The sequence below is a fragment of the Meles meles genome, chromosome 1 (assembly GCF_922984935.1).
Source record: "Meles meles chromosome 1, mMelMel3.1 paternal haplotype, whole genome shotgun sequence".
NCBI classification, from domain to species: domain Eukaryota; kingdom Metazoa; phylum Chordata; class Mammalia; order Carnivora; family Mustelidae; genus Meles; species Meles meles.
In genome coordinates, this window is record NC_060066.1 from 36,254,134 (window position 1) to 36,270,397 (window position 16,264).

The window sequence follows — 16,264 nt, forward strand, 5'->3', positions numbered from 1 at the left end:
CCCCACCGAGGGTCTGTTAAATAACCTTAAAACTAAGGCTAAAATAAAGGAAAAAATTTGAATGAGCCAAATCCCTAAACTTTGATCTCAGATTTGCAAGTCATGACTGGAGAGCCACGCAAGCACTCACATACACACAAGAGCTGTATTATCTGATATCAAAAAATGTAAAGCCCTGAACATTTTTTAAATCATGAAATTAAATGATAGGAAGTTGGGGAAACTTTAGCCAGAATTTTGACCAAAGGGTTAATAATTATAGGTGTGTAAAGAGCTCTCACAAATCAATAATAAAAATACCAGCATCATGGTTTTCTTTTTTTAAATAAGTGAAAAATAAGAAAAGGGCACTGCTAACCCCTATGGTGCATTTGTGCAGATGTTGGAAGGTGTCCTTTTTCCTGGGCAGGTCCCCTCGCCCAGAACACAACACAACCAGATGTAGTAGCTAAGGCCAAGAGCCGGATCTTCAATAAAAAGAAGTATAAATGACTGATAAACATCTGAGAAAATGTTTAACTTCATTAATTATGAAACTGAAAATCATAACAAAAATACACTTTCATTTTGCCTTTTGAATGGACCAAAAAAAATTATAATTCTCTTTTATTGATGACAAGGTGTGCAAAAGACACTCTCCAACACTGTTGGGAGAAAAAAAATTTCAATCTTGCTAGAAGTCATTTTCAAATTATGAATCAAGAACCTAAAAATATTTATGTCTTTTCATTCTTATGCTTCCAGAAACCCATTCTGAAGTAATAAACAGAGATACAAACATTTACGTATAAGCAAAATTTGTAATAATGAAAAAGCAACACAACCTTCGTAAAAATAGAAGACGATTGATTTCATCTTTAAGTGTTCTGTAGAATACTTAAGAGACAAGTAAAATGCTAATAATATAGCATTGAACGGAAAACCCAGAGTGGTATGAATAATGTAAAAAGGAAGGATCATAATTTGTATACTCTTTTACGACCACATTCATATGCAAGCACCTATTTGAAACCGTAAGAAAATATACAGTGTTAAGATCCTGGTATTATGAGTGAGTTTTCTTCTATCTACCTCTCTCTAGTTTCCAGTTTTTCCTCAAGACCATATATCATGTTCACAATCAGAAAAAAAGTCTCCCCAAGAGATGGTGCTTTAAAAAAAAACACACATGCAAATGAAAAAGTGCCTCATAAAATAGTTACAATGAAAGTCGGCCTGGGCGAGGGCCTTGGAAGGACTTGAGTAGGTCATTCAGAAATAGTGCAAAACAGTGATTTATAAACTAGTTCATCATATGTTCAATAAAATAAAAATCCCAGAATCATAACATTTTCAATTTCCTCCACATTCCACGTATACTGGGTACACAACAACAACAAAATCTGGTTAGTCCTGAAAGCTCTGAATAGAGTGTTCGATTTTGTTCACCTGGCCAAGCATGGGTATGCTGCAGTAGAAAATCTTGCAACTTATAATTAAACATACCCCTGTATCTACGCACCCCTATTTCATTGTTTAGGAAGATCAGGAAGACAAAAGAAAAAAAACATATGGGTCTTTTAAATGAGAAAAGGGGAAAACAAAACCCACTCCAGTTCATTTCAATTTCAGGGTATTAGAAGCAACCAAATGAATAGTGTCCCAAAATGTGTGGGCAAATTCAAAAACCAAATTTGTGGTTTTGTTGGCTGAACAGAATACAAGCCAGGTGTTTTAGGGTGTTTACTAAAATTGAAAATAAATACAGGATATTTATTCATTCATGTCTCCCACAAGTCCTATAAGAATACATGCTTTAACTTAGACTTTGAACATTTAAAGAAAATAATGATTTTAGCAAAGGTAGGACCCTATTTGAGATCTGATGAATTTCTGCCCAGTAAGAAGAAACGTATGGGGGAGGGGAAAACAAGCATGGAAGAGAAAGAAGGGCAACTGCAAATTTCACTTTGGAATCCACAACCAAGAAGTATACCTTCGGTGAGTTTCTGCTTCACAAACTCTTGTGTTGATTCCCACAGCCAAACATTGTTTTGATTTGCTCCTATTTGCAAAGTTCATTTACATTTTTTAAGCCTGCCTCCCCTCTGTGTTTTTTTTTCCCCCCTGAGGTAACTTCAGTGATTGGGTAAGGCCATTTTCTCTCTCCAGTTCCTATCGGGTACTTCTTGTTCCCCTGCTGTGGAAGCTCCTTGGATATATTGATAAGTAAATCACTTCGTATTTTCTACAGACTCCATTAAAGAGCCTGCAGGAAATCCAGTGATGCAATCTCCTAGAGCTTAACTAACAGAGTCCAGCGTGCATCTGGCATGATCTATGTACCAGCTTGCAGAAGCAGGTAGATGAGTCACACACTCGGCCCTCCAGGGAAAATGCAAGTCCATGTTATGAAAAAAAATAAACTGTTTAAAAAAAAAAAAATAGAAACTCAAACTTGCCTCCAACTACTTTTTATTCTTAAAGGAAGTTGTATTCTGGGCTCTCCCTATTACTCCTAAGAATTAAACACAACTGGACTCACCACCAAGTGTCTCCCAAGAACACTCGGGTTGAGTCTGAGTAAAGGCTGCCTTTCCACAGAGAATGTTCTTCAAGGGGAAACTACGCAGGCGCATACAGCCTACTAAGTAGGAGGAGTTTCTCTCCTTCTTAGTCATTTCCACCCCCCCCCCCCCCCGCCCTGCTTCAAATTCTATGACGGTTGGAGACTCCTACACCCATTTGTGCATTTTGGAAGAATAGTTGGAATCGGGTAATTGGACAAATGCAAAAATGCAGGGCTGTTGAGACATAAACCCGAGCAGTCTACAGGTGGGCACAGCACAGTGCAGAAGACACTCGGGGCGGACGGCAATAACGGGCAGGGAGGCACACCCCCGGATCAGGAGAGAGGCAGGGACGTCTGTGGGGGGATCAGATCAATTCTACCTGGAACAAGCGAGCAGGCAGACTTTTCCACTTTATTTAGAGTACGTATGTGTTATTTTTAAAGGTTTCCATGGCAGAATGACTATTTTAAAGTATAACCTTTAAATTTTTCTCTTTAATTACGAAAGCAGTCCAAGCTCACTAAAGCAAGCTAGAAAAACATGGAGAGGCACAAATCAGAGACAGAAGTAGCTACAATTTCTCTACACAAAGCAAACCCCTGTTAACCTACTGTGGGGTGGTTGTTGTTATTGTCATAATTATTGGGGTTTTATTTATTAAAATTCCAGTAAAATACACCCTGAACATTTTCTCCTGCTGTTCAATATTTTTCCATAATATGATTTAGCCCACCATCTCACTGAGCACAATTTACTAAACCAATCCTTTGTAGCTGGGCGCTTCGGGGTTTTTCACTTTCAAAAATAATGCTAATTGATCTTTGATTATTTCGTTAAGACAAATCCCTACAAATGGAATTCAGGTGGGATGTCAACAAGCAGGCCCATTAGAGTAGATTTTGCCAAAGTGCCTACCAGAAAGTCTGTAATAATTTATAATCCTCCTAGAAATGTATTTTCCCCAAACCCAACTTTTTATAGCTTTTGTGAAATATCTACTCATGTTCTTTGACCATATTTCTATTGAGGCATCCTTTATTAAAATGCTTTCAAAAATATTTAAGCTATACATATTTTTCAAAGTAGACACCAAATTTCCAAAGCAGCTAAAATATTGTGGTCTGTAGAGCAAGTATAAATGTACGTAAAGTGTCATGTAACCTATAAAGTTCTTCCAACGTGAAAACCTTCCAAGGGCTACAATCCATTATACATTTTGTCCTGGTACCAGTACTGGCCTCAGAGAAAATTGACTTCAGAGACCTTAAATACTATATATATAAAACAGTAAGGTACCAGAGAAGATTATATTCCACACCTATATGGATGGTCATTAAGCACCTAATGTGAGATAATCTATTACCTTAAATTGAAGTGAAACCATAGATACTATTCTTACCCTTGTATTATTTAATACTTTCTCTGAACACTTACTAAACTACCAGCTTGGTAATATCGTCTGGAAATGGGTGTCCCTGAATTATGTTTTATTAAGAGGAAATGGAGTAGTGAAGAGAAGAAGAGAAAGAAGAAAGGAGAAGGTGGGGTGGGGGGGCGGAGCAAGAGGGAGGGGGAGGGGAAAAGTTTACCCATTTGCTTAAGGTTCTCAGCTTTGTAATTTACTCCATTTTCTATTCATTCCGATATTGCCTCAGTCTCGCTCCTCAAGCCCGCCCAGAGGAACCCACTTCCTAGGCTCTCTCTGGAAAGAGTTCTCAGTGTACCTGCCAGCCCTTTTTTATCTGATTTTCTTGTATCCTTTATCTACCAGCCCAGTAAAGCTGTGCAGGGGTCCCCTACGTAAACCAGATTTCCCTTCCTAGCTGCCCTTCTGAATTTCATGTGGCCCTCCGAATTCCTCCCACCTGCTATATATAAGTCTGTTTCTTGGTCATCTTAGTCAGACCACACCTTTTATTTTGGTAAAGGGGTGAGAGCGGCATGGGGTGGCGGGGGGAGTAGAAAAAGGTCCCACTGTGCTTCCTATCTTGCTAACACCCATCCCTGTTTCTGTCACCAGTCCAGATCCCTCTGGAGGAAGAACATGAGACTCACAGAACGTTGCAGCAGGTGGTTATCCTCAGAAATCATTTATTTCAACTTCATTTTACAGATGAAAAATAAAGAAAAAAGAATTCTCTGATCTTATGTTAATTATCTTATTGGCAATTCAGGAAAGAGGCAAAAGCTACCTTTGTTCCTTGCTTATTTGAAAAGTTAGATCCAGAAAGTACAGAAAGCAGTTATTTTATGGGGCTCATTGAACTGAGAACTAAAAACAATGATTTGGGGTGAGTGTGGGAAGGAAAGTCCATTCCAACTCACACTATCAGAATCTTAAACAGGTGTTCATATATTCATGTTTCTATTTTAAGAAGTAAACAAGCAATGCGTCCCCGTTCCCAATCTCCCTTCCCAAACAAAAGACAACATATTTTTTTAATTAATCAAAATATCAGATTTTCAACTCATACTTACAACCTCATCATGCAACACAGAAGAAAGAATGCATGGCCCTTTTCTCCTTAAACCAAACTTTTAGCTCCAAATCCAATGCTTGGTTACTCACATGCCCTGTGTGATCTCTATGGCTCATCCTAGAACTAGGACTCTAGGTTTCAAGTTAAAGTCAGTATCAATTCCCCCGAAAGGCAAATAACCACATCATCCCACACTACATTTCAGGCGGGCAGTGACTCTCTTTCTACTGAGAAAAACGCTGGCAGCTCAACAGTGGCTAAAGCACAGTTTCTTCCTGCTCTTTCTCTTCCTCTCTTTTCTCCATTCTTCACCCTCAACGCCTTTCCTGAAACTCCAATCTAAATTCAGAGACCTTAAAAAACAAGACTGTGACCCTGGGGGGTGAGCCATACTTGTACATCCAGGGTTCAGACGAAAGGCTGGCGCCAAAGTAAAAAGAAGCAGCAAGCAACTCTTGCTTTCTTTTTCTGCTCTGGAGGGTGTCTGCATTCACACTTGTAAAGGAAGCATTTCCTTGGAAGTGAATGTGAAGTCAGATCACTTTAAAAGTGCTCCCCACAAAGTTCACTGCCACGTTCATTACAAAGTAAAATAAGGCTCTTCATCCCCCAGCAGGCAGCAATTGCTTTCCACTCGAAGCCTATTCAAATGCATGAACAATCTCCATAGCCCGACTTATTGTTGAAATGTACACTGAAATCCCCTGAAATGCACCAGTTATTCTACTGTTCTCCAAGAACCCTAAAAAGGTGTACTTGTATAGTATATAGCAATTCAGAATGTGCTATTTTTAGAAATAATGTTACTGTAATCCTGCTAGTCACCAAAATGCAACAAGTTAAACACTTTTAAACACTCTTCCCACTAAAAATGGGGCTGGGATGGGGGTGGGGAGGTAGATCCTCAAAGAGATACTTTCTTGTTTCTGTCCCATTTAATCGGTTGTAGTCCAGTCCTTTTTACCATTTACCATTAAAACACTTACAGAATAAAATGTAATTTCCTAGTAATAAATAGATGGATGGATGGATGGATGGATGGATGGATGGATGGATGGATTTGAACCGAGGAGCTGGGACTTCTCTAAAGGATGGAAGTGCACAGGACAGGTGGAGAGAAAGGTGAATCTGAACTTTGGGGGGCTTCCTAGGACCCGTGAAGCTGTCTGAGGGACTCCCAGGTACATGTTGTTGTTACTAAGCAACCAGTAGTTCTCCTGGGCCAAAGCAAAAATTCCTATTCAACCTGTTGCTGCTCGCTAAGGAATTTTTCCTGGACAAGTTTGCCAAACCAATCACTACTCGATTCAGCTTAGACATAGTTGTTACAATGGAGCAAGCGGCAATCCCTGAATACCTTTAGAGAAGGTCCACACCCTGATAAGAGGCCAGGTATCAAGAGTGAGGACTCTAAGCAACTTAGGATAAGGCTTTTCTTATACTAAGAATAACTTAAAAGTAAACATTTTCCAAGGTTAAACTCAGTTGACTTCAATTAGATAAAGCAACATCATCTCTGCCATCTTAACTCTTAGCTCAGGTAGCAAGGTTGGGTACTGATGCTCAGAGTAAATGCTAAGAGAATGCAGCAAAGTTCACAGACTAAAAAAATAACACCAAAAATCAGATTCACATTTATCTCAATGCGCATATGTCAATTTCCACCAAGTAATATGAGAGGAAAAAAAAAAATCAAGAAAGCAGTATCAGGAGATACACCAAGGAAGAAAGGAAGGAAAGTTGGGAAGCAGGGAGGGAGAAAATGTTTGGCTCCAACTAGGAAGAGTTGAAAATATTCTTTATCCCAATTGTTCACTTCTTAAGCAGAAATGTGTGCGCAGTCATATCAAAGTCACAAAGAGAAACTGAAGCACTTCCTTGAATTACATAAGCCTTTAAAAAAAAAATTTAAAAACCTAACATCAAAATAATAATCTTGATTAAGTTATCTATAGATTTCAAACACATAGTTCTTGGGTTATTGAGTGTTGTTGTTTGAATGTGCCTATGTATGTTTGACTAACCTAACCACTTGTTTAAATTCTCCTTTTGACTTTGCAGAGTCTAACAGAAATTGCTAGATATCGTTCCTCATTAGCTGTTCCAACACTTCTTCTTAAGCCTCCTAAATCAGAGGGCACTGGGCCCATTTGGGTGGCCTGATCCTGGCAATCAGTTTAAAACAGGACCTAATTACAGGACAACAGGAGGTCTAGTACCACCTTATCAGGGTAATACTTAAAGCTACCATTAGTCCCAGAAATGAAACTGCAGCCATCACCCCATTAAATCATTTCACCAGGGACCAACATCAGATTGGAACTTGTTACCTTCGACTTTGTGCTATAAAATAGATTCTAAATTCAATGAAATGACTGTCCCTGGAAAAATGAACACTAGGCTTAGGTTCTAATGTGAAACTGCAGAAGGTCAAGGCTGACCTTCTAACTCTAACCTAGCTCCCTAGTGAGTGGGCTTCAGCCTAAAATCTGAACTTGACCCTTAGCTACTGGCCTAATAGAGGCCCAGATGGGTGACATCATTCCTAATCAGGTCTTTAGCGGCTCTGGAAATATATGACCTGTCAAAAGGACCCCATTCTTCCAGAAGGGGCAGTTCATTGAAAACAATGAAAGCAAACAAAACTGACAGGAGGCCAAAGCATTCTAAAGCCAAGTTAAAATTATATCAGAAGCTGCTTAAACAGGATAGCACAAAGAATGTAAAATAAAGCTTCCAGGTTTCATTTCACTGACATACTGGATAAACACCTATGAAGTGAGCATATAAATTGAATTTATTATGTAAAGTCACATTGAGGGCGCCTGGGTGGCTCAGTTGGTTAAGCAACTGCCTTCAGCTCAGGTCATGATCCTGGAGTCCAGGGATCGAGTCCCACATCGGGCTCCCAGCTCCAAGGGGAGTCTGCTTCTTCCTCTGACCTTCTCCCCTCTCATGCTCTCTCTCTCAAATAAATAAATAAATAAATAAAATCTTTAAAAAGAAAAAGTCACATCGAGCACTCACTTAAAGCATGATCTAACTAACTAACCCTATCATAAAAGGTACATTAAAATGTAGCTGGAACAATTTTTAAATTCAGGTGCTCTAGCTCCTCTGGCTTCACAGCTCTGGGGTGGGACCCAGGAATCTGTAGTTTTACCAAATGCCTCAGGTGGTATTTTTGTAATCAAATGAGTTTGAGAAGCAATGATTTAAAGGATTTCTTAGAGATTTCTATTATTAAGCACAATACATATACACACAGTAGTGTATTTATTAGGCACATATGAACGTTATTAGGCACATATATACATATGACACATATATAGCTCATCTTTTTTTTTCAAGTCAATCCAAATTTTCATCTTGTTGTCTAGCATTTTCTTATTTTTCAGATAGGTTAACTTCGCCTGTATATAACTTTACTTCATTGACAATACCAAGCTAACCAAAGCATACTGTGGTGTCTTACTTCCAAACACAGTTGGTAAGTCTGTTTTCTGAAAGATACAAGTTTGCAGAAACTGAATGAGGGCAAGAGGAAGAAGGCAGAAAAGGCAAGCTTCATTTTGCAGGAGGCTGCCATCAAAGGGCTGAGACAGCTGCTAGAGTGGTAGGTTCGATGAAGACAGGGTGACCGAGCAAACACCATCTGTACTTGATCCCGCCTCTTCGGTTCTAATTCCCAGCAGTCTTCTAGGATGTGTGTACTTATTCATCTCTAAATTAAGGAGTGTGCAGAATTTAATCCATTGTAGGGAAGAGAACACAAGACCTTAACCATTAAACTGGTGATACTTCAGGAAAGAGCGAAGACTGATGCCATTAGCTTATTATTTACTTACCTCTCCATTAACAGGATTATTTATAAGTATGATTGTCTGTTTTTGAATACACAAATACCTGGACTATTAAGGAGACTATAGATTTTGTTAGTTTACTTAATTATATCCCTTATTTACAGGCTTGTTTCTGAATATTCTTAGCACTCTCCCACCCCAGGGTCTTCGCACCTGCTCTTCCAGCTGCCTGTACTCTTGTCCCATGGATCTTCAGTGCTTGATCTCTCTCTCCCTTCAAGTCTCTGCTCAAAGGTCATCTCATTAGAGAGGCCATCCCTCCACCTTATATAAAATAGCTCCCATTATTCTTAATCTCTTTAGCCTACTTTGCTTTCCTTCTTATCACTTACCACCCTCTAAGGTGTTACCTATTCCTTTTTGATTGATTTACTATCTGTTTCTCCCCCTACTAGAATATAAGCATTGTGAGGGCAAGGACTCTGTTCTATTCGCTTGTGGTGTTTTTTTTTTTAAACAAATTGTTGTTTTAAGCCACTATGTTGGGTTTTTTTTGTTTTTTTTTTTTTTTTTTTTAGGATTTTATTTATTTGAGAGAGAAGGAGTGAGAGAGAGAGAGAGCATGAGCAGAGTGAGGGAGAAGCAAACTCCCCACTGAGTAGGGAGCACAACAAAGGACTGGATTCCAGGACTCTGGGATCATGATCTGAGCCAAAGGCAGAGGCTTAACCAACTGAACCACCCAGGACACCCCTTTTTAGTGAATTTCAGTGCCAGGATCAATGCCTGATATATAGTAACACTCAAGACTTATTTGTTGAATTAATGGATAGATATTTTTAGTGATTTGAGGAAGATATGATTACTTCTTAATATTTGTGATATTAAAATATATTTTCTATAGCCAAATGGAAACAAATATGCATATATAAAACTAAAGAGTAGAAAGTCTAATTAAAATGTTTTATTCTGTTACTTTAAAGTTTATACCATACAAAATAGCTATAACTTTGAGCATTTTCTGTTTCCTTTCTAGAATAATGGCCAGACTCCTTAAAACACATAAGATTTACTAAAAGAAACTGTCCTAGGCAGATATAGGGTGAGTAGGGAGGAGGACTGAGATATCATGATCTGATGAGTACATCATTGTATTTACTTATGTCTGTTCATGTCTCACTTTCCATGAGAGTGTGAGCCCCTTGAGGATGTGCCTCACTTTATACATCTTTTTAACTCTCCATAATGCCTATCTGAATGTGTTGCAAATAGTCTGGAACCAGAAAACATTTGTGTAATGAACAATACCTGTGGGTATCATATAAAATTATCTTCATATATGTAACATTATGTTCTCCCCAAATATATTTTATATATTTTGCCAGGTTAAAAAGAAAAGTTTCTAAATCTCTCGTTGCCTTGCTTGAATACACAAGCTTGCTGGCCAATATCATAAATCTTCAATAAAATTTAAGGGGGAACAGACAATCTTCAAATATGTACAAAGACAAGCTGTCCTAAAAATACTTTGCTTTAATTAGTGATAGCATCAACATTACAGAACATAAAAAGCAGAACGTTTCAATCTGCAAAGTCCACAGCCACAAAAAAGATGATGCTACTTCAGTCCAGACTTGCTACCTGGAATGATCTTCCCATGCTATCCGAAAGATTAGCTACCTTTGAGGGGTTTCTGGAAAAATATCCTGTGTGTATTCTTTTAGCTTGCTTCTCGAAAACGGATAGGCCTTCTAGGTGGATTTCCCGTGAAGCCGATACAGCAAGCTCAAGCTTCAGGACTCTTTCCGCGCTCCGGCAGAAAGCTCCCGCAGAAAGCCCCAATAACTTGCTCTCCTGCTCTTTTTCGAAAAGCCCACACCCCCACCCCACCTAACGCACACACAATTGCGTAAGCTTCAAGCGGGTGAAACCCGGACCGACCCTCTGACCCTCCATCGAAATATTAACACTAAGAAAACAAAGCTAGAATTCCCCCAAAATAATCCAAATATCATTTATTAATTTCAAGCATTTCTCAATAGTCCAGGCAGAGACAGCCAAGTCCCACAGTCTTTTGTGGGTATTGGTCTTATTGGCATTACTTTTCCCAGGATACAAAATTAACTTTTGGAAAGCATGACTAGATAAAAGCTACTTTCATTAAACAGAAGTATATGTAATCCCAAATAGTTATTGCCCATAAAAACTAAGTAGCGCATCGTAGTGAAACCAGATTGTTAACGCAGAACTTATTTTCAATATTAAATAAATTGTCTGTTGGTGCTAGGTTTAACAAGTTAAAATAAAAATCGACCCGTTTTCATTCGGAATTCATCTGAATCACGCTGGACTACAAAACTAACCAGTGCAAGGGAATGTTAATCAAGGAATTGCAAGAAGTCTTATCCGATCGATATTCACTAGGTTTGCAACCATTTTTGACACGACGAGCAAAACAATAAAAAAAAAAAAAAAATCCTGCTGTCATCTCCGGCTTTTGGCTACGAAGTTTTCAAGCTGATTTCTCCGAGGCTACGGAGAATGTTGGGGGGGGGGGGATATTCGCGTACAACCGTACACCTTCCTATCCCTACTCCTACCCTCTTCCAGCGTTTTTAACACCAGTTCTTCCCCTCCGGTGCGCACCAAGCAATGAGCTTTCCGTGGGTAAAACTCGTCTCTGGTAGTGGTCTTTGGGGTTTGTTGTTGTTGTTGAAGTATGACAGCCTTGTTGTCAGAAACGCCTACTCCACCAGCGGCTGTACTTTGAGGACGGTCCACCCCTCCACCCCTGGGCAGGGCCTCAGGGCATTCCCGTTGTCCGCTCACGGTACGTCAATTCGGGACCGGTCCCGGGCCACTTAGGAGAGGCACCAGCGGCCTTGCCCCGGCGGAGACACCCTCGAAATGGCCTCCTTGGGGTGGCCACAACCCCAGAGTAAAGTTACCAGGGAAAGCAAAAAGGTGGCCCATACGCGCTCTCCAGAGGACTCAGCCAGCTCCCGGCCCGGAGCGCGCCCGAGAGGGGGGAAGGGAGTGTCGCCACTCAATCCCGAGAAAGGCCGCGGGACCCACCTCCAGCTCCCTCCCGCGCCCGCCCTTGGCCCCACCTCCCCCTGCTAGCACAAAGCCGTCCCTGAGGCGGGGGCCAGGCCTCCGGGAGGCCACCGGGACGCCACGGGACCGGAGCCCGGGTGACCCGCGCGGCTCGGGCCGGGCGGGCCGCTGATCCCGGGCGGGCCTAGGGTTCCCGTCGCGGACGGAAAGGACGCGCTTGCCCGCGCTGCCTTCGAGGCGCGGGAAGCCGGACGCGGCCGCCTGGGCCCTCCGCCTCGGCATCCCGGTCACCCGAGAAGGCCCGGCGCGACCCACCCTGCCCCGCCAGCCACGCCCGAGGTGGCGGCCGCCGGCGGGAAGCGCCTGGGCGGGCAGGGCAGCGCAGGGCCGAGGGCTCGCGGGGGCGTGCACGCGTCGTCGCGACGTGGGTGAATCGCTAAGGGCCAGGGGCCTCTCCGCGCCCCACCGAGGTGCAAACTCTGGGCCTCCAATCAATTCCCCTCACTTCCGTAGGGCCCTGTGCTCCCGCACCTGAGGAAGGCGACCAAACAATGCGGGGGGGGGGGGGGACATGGCGAGGAGTGGGGGGCGGGGGGGCGACCCCCAAGCTACCCCGGCCGCCTCCCGACGGGGACGCACACGCGGGCGCGCACACACGCACTCTCCTGCCCCAGGACGGGAAGATGGCCGTTTCTGCTCCAGAATAAAGGCTCTTTGTTGCGCTCACACAAAAGCAGCCAAGACCCGCTCTTCTCGCAGGCCCTCTGCACAAATCGAAGGAACTCAGATGAATTTCCAAATGGCATCAGAAGCCTGAAGCGGTGGGAGCGACTCAAGAGAGGGAGAATAACAGGCCTCCCGCCCTCGTCTCCCCAAACCCCTGTCAATATGCAAGTATTCGCCCTGGGAGGCGGGAGCTGAGATCACTCGCAAGGGAGGAAGGAAAGAGGAAAACCTACTTTTACTATCAAGGCCCAAAGGGGGTATTAAACATTCACATTCTTGTAGGGTTTCTCCCCTTACCCAGGGTAGAAACATGATCTGGAAAAGTCGGGATACACCAAAAAGAAAAAGAAAAAAAAAAAAAAAAAAAAAAAAAAAAAAAAAAAGAAAAAGAAAGAAAAAAAAATACCAACAACAGCAACTTAAAAAACAAAAACAAAAACAAAAACATAACAAACCAGTTGCCATCAGCCCAAAGTGGTAGTAGAAGCAGCCGGCGCGTGTGATCCACTTACTTGTCCGACTCTTGTGACATGTTTGATCCAATGAACTCGCTCCCCTTTTCCTGGAGCCTCAGCCTCTGGTGAAACTGGACTTTCAAGTCTGTGCAGGTGAAGGTGTGTGAGAGCGCCCGAGATGGCAGAACAAGAGCTACAGGTAATTCTGCTTTTCCGTCCCCCCTCACCACTCTCGCTCGCTCGCCCGCTCGCGCCCTCACCTAGCCGGAAAGGTGGGATAAGGGGGGGCCCCCTCACATGGGGCCCGAGCTCGGAGGCGGCCGGGCGGCGCGGAGTCCTCCTGGATCGTGGCAATGGGCAGCCACAGAGCAGAAAGTGGCGGACTTGGGCGGCCACAGGTAACTTTCTCGCAAGGAGCTGAATTCTTTCACTAAAGGATACAAGCCCGAGGGACGAGCTGCGCGGTGATTGGCTGCGAAGCTCCCTCAGGTGAGCTGCCATTGGCAGAGGCGCGCTCAGGTAAGGCCCTTCTCCAAGTGCAGGTAACTCACTCCGCAGTTTACCTGAGTGGAGCGGCGGCACGCTTGCAGCTGTGCAGCAGCCCGTGGGAGCTGAGGCTCAGGGCTAGGAGCAGACTTCACGCCACGCTTTCGTTCTTCCCGGAGGCCGGCCGGGTGTGTGTGTGGGGAGGGTAGGGGCTTGGAAAAAAGCAACACTTGCAACCACTAGGGATTGTGGGTCAAACGGAAGGCCTAAGGAAAGCTGAACTAAGGTACCCCAAGCCAACCGAAATCAAATGCGCAGCATGACCACAAGGCTTTGAATACCCACTTTAAGAGGACGTTTGACATTGTCAGAAGAGTGACGGACTGAAGTTTACTTTGTGCTCCGGGGGGGGGGGGGGGGGGGACACAAAGATTGCCGAGTCTGTTGTGTAATTGCATTTTTAACATTCTTATCCAGAGCAAACACTTTTCGTGTCCCGATGTGTTAAAGATATCAGGTAGATTACAGATTTTCACATAGAGGAGCATCCTTTCATGAGCTGAGCAGACGGAGAGTGGGATGGTTTTGATGGCGTGAGAAGATTTGAGGGGGGAAGAGGCAGTAAGATGGCCCAGGCCTGTCTCTTCTATCTCAACTCTAGCCTGGGATTCCAGAGCTGCAAACAACCACTGAATCCCTTCTATAAACCTGTTGTCATTTGACGTTTCCAGGCCGACATCAACATTTACATTGTAATTCAATAGAAGCAGCGACTACAAAGGTGCTTTATCCTTCCAGCTTAATATGGTTGCTATGGAAACAATTCAGGATGAAACTGACTTATTGAAGTCAGTTTGTGGTTCTGTGTCTCCTGGTTGGGAACAACACAAATTATCAAAGGTTTCATTTATAACCACTTGTTCCTAAAGAATATTGGTGAAAGTTCTGACAGGAGTCTAGTCCACACATGGAACCATAGAAATAAGGAGGGCATGGAAGGTATATCATATTTTATTTCAAGTTAATACGACATTGCCAGAGATGATACCAAACTTCTATTTTAATCTGTATGGATTGGCTGTTTTCCTGAAAACTAGGTTTGGTTGTTTCGTGTTTCATGCACAGCAAATGAATTTAAAAATTTTATTCTTAACTTTTTAAGCATAAGCACACACTTTTTAAAGATAATATAATATTTTAAGACAATACAATACCCACCTTTTCTCTACCTTCTTAATCTCCTTTCTAGAGGCATCCATATTCCACTTTTAGCCATTTCTGCTGCCATTGGCCTCCCCATTTCCTCCACCTCCTCCTCCTCTTCTTCTCTTTCTCCCTTCTCCTTCTTCATATAGAGATTTTATTTTTAAGTAATCTCAACACCCAACATGGGGCTTGAATTCACAACCCGGAGATCAAGAGTTGCATGCTCTTCAGACTGAGCCAGCCAGGGGCCCCAACCTCCCCGTTTTCAAATAATTTATACTGCTATTTTTTGATTTATCAATTTAGATATTGTGCTTCAACCATCTGTTGCCTTTAGAGAAGGATTTAGCTCTTTCAAACCTCATACAGTTTTCTCTTCCACCATTTTTCCAACAAAAACTTTCCCAGTTTAGGGGTAGTACGTAGCTGGTGACTGCAAGTACCAATGACAACAGAGCCAACTAGTGTACTGTGGTTGTTTTCTTTCTTATAAAACCTTTAATCTGTTTAGTTAGCTTGCTATACACCCATCCCTATATTTTTTTCTACCACGTATCTATCAAATGACAATCAAATTTTCCAAATGATCAAACAATTCCATTCTCCCACCCCCCACCTTCCCCCTCAAACATCCCTCTAAAAGTCCAGTCCTCCTGTTCCAAAGGAGATGAATTTCTCTTAGGACCTGCTGTCCAGTTGTCATTCCTGGGACATTCCTTCATCTGCAGAGCAAGAACCCCATTGCTTTGCCCTGTGCCTTCTTTCTTGGTTTATTGCTTCGTTTGTTTTTCATGGCACATGTTCCAGTAACAACCCAAGAAAGGGTACAGAAGGCAAAACTTGAAATGGCTTTATTCAGCCCTTACTTTTGATGGAAAGTTTGACCACGGGTAGGATTCTAAGTTGAAATTTTTCGTTCAAAAGTTGATAAAAATTGCTTTTTTATAGTCTAATAGCCCGTGTTTCTGTTGTGAATTCCAGTACCGTCCTGATTCCCATTTCTTTGTGACCTGGGATTTTTCTTTCTAGGAACTTGAAGAACAGTCCCTTTATATCTAATATTCTGAATGTCATAATTATGCTCCTTAGTTCTCTACTATTTTAGAATCTCACCACGTTGAAGGCTTCCATCAAAGGTCTGCAAACCTGTGACACTCCATTCATACTTAAGAATGAGGTCATAAAACCCCACCAGAAACTTTATATATGAAGATGGGAAGGAGTGGGCTTGCTGTATGGTGATCAGGTAGAAGCTCTTCTTTCCATAGGTTCTTCTTTTCTTTGGGGCTCTTCATTTTCCAAGGAGAAATATCTGCAATCTTTTGCCTTAGGGGACATTCTGGCACCCGATATTCTGGAAGCAGTTCAGGGGAAGGGGTCCAGGTTAGTCATTACTTACTATGCAATTTTTCATGTTCTTTTCTTTCCTGTAGGTATCTTACCTGCCTTTCTTGGTAACCACCTGGCTTTGAGAAATGGGACTGGTGACCTGAAGATCT

The 16,264-nt window shown here is 42.4% G+C and overlaps 1 protein-coding gene across 3 annotated transcripts in view; it reads right to left on the reverse strand.

Annotated features, from left to right (window-relative positions):
• GRHL2 (grainyhead like transcription factor 2) overlaps positions 1 to 13,457 on the reverse strand; it is a 161,681-nt gene extending 148,224 nt beyond the window's left edge. For 2 of the 3 annotated variants that reach the window (XM_046027396.1, XM_046027389.1), the window contains exon 1: positions 13,131 to 13,457. In XM_046027396.1, the coding sequence (XP_045883352.1) occupies positions 13,131 to 13,150 (20 nt within the window). In that variant the 5' untranslated portion in view covers positions 13,151 to 13,457. The remainder of the gene's footprint in view (positions 1 to 13,130) is intronic. The other variant, XM_046027404.1, reaches the window with a different exon arrangement.
• Positions 13,458 to 16,264: the final 2,807 nt, after the last annotated feature.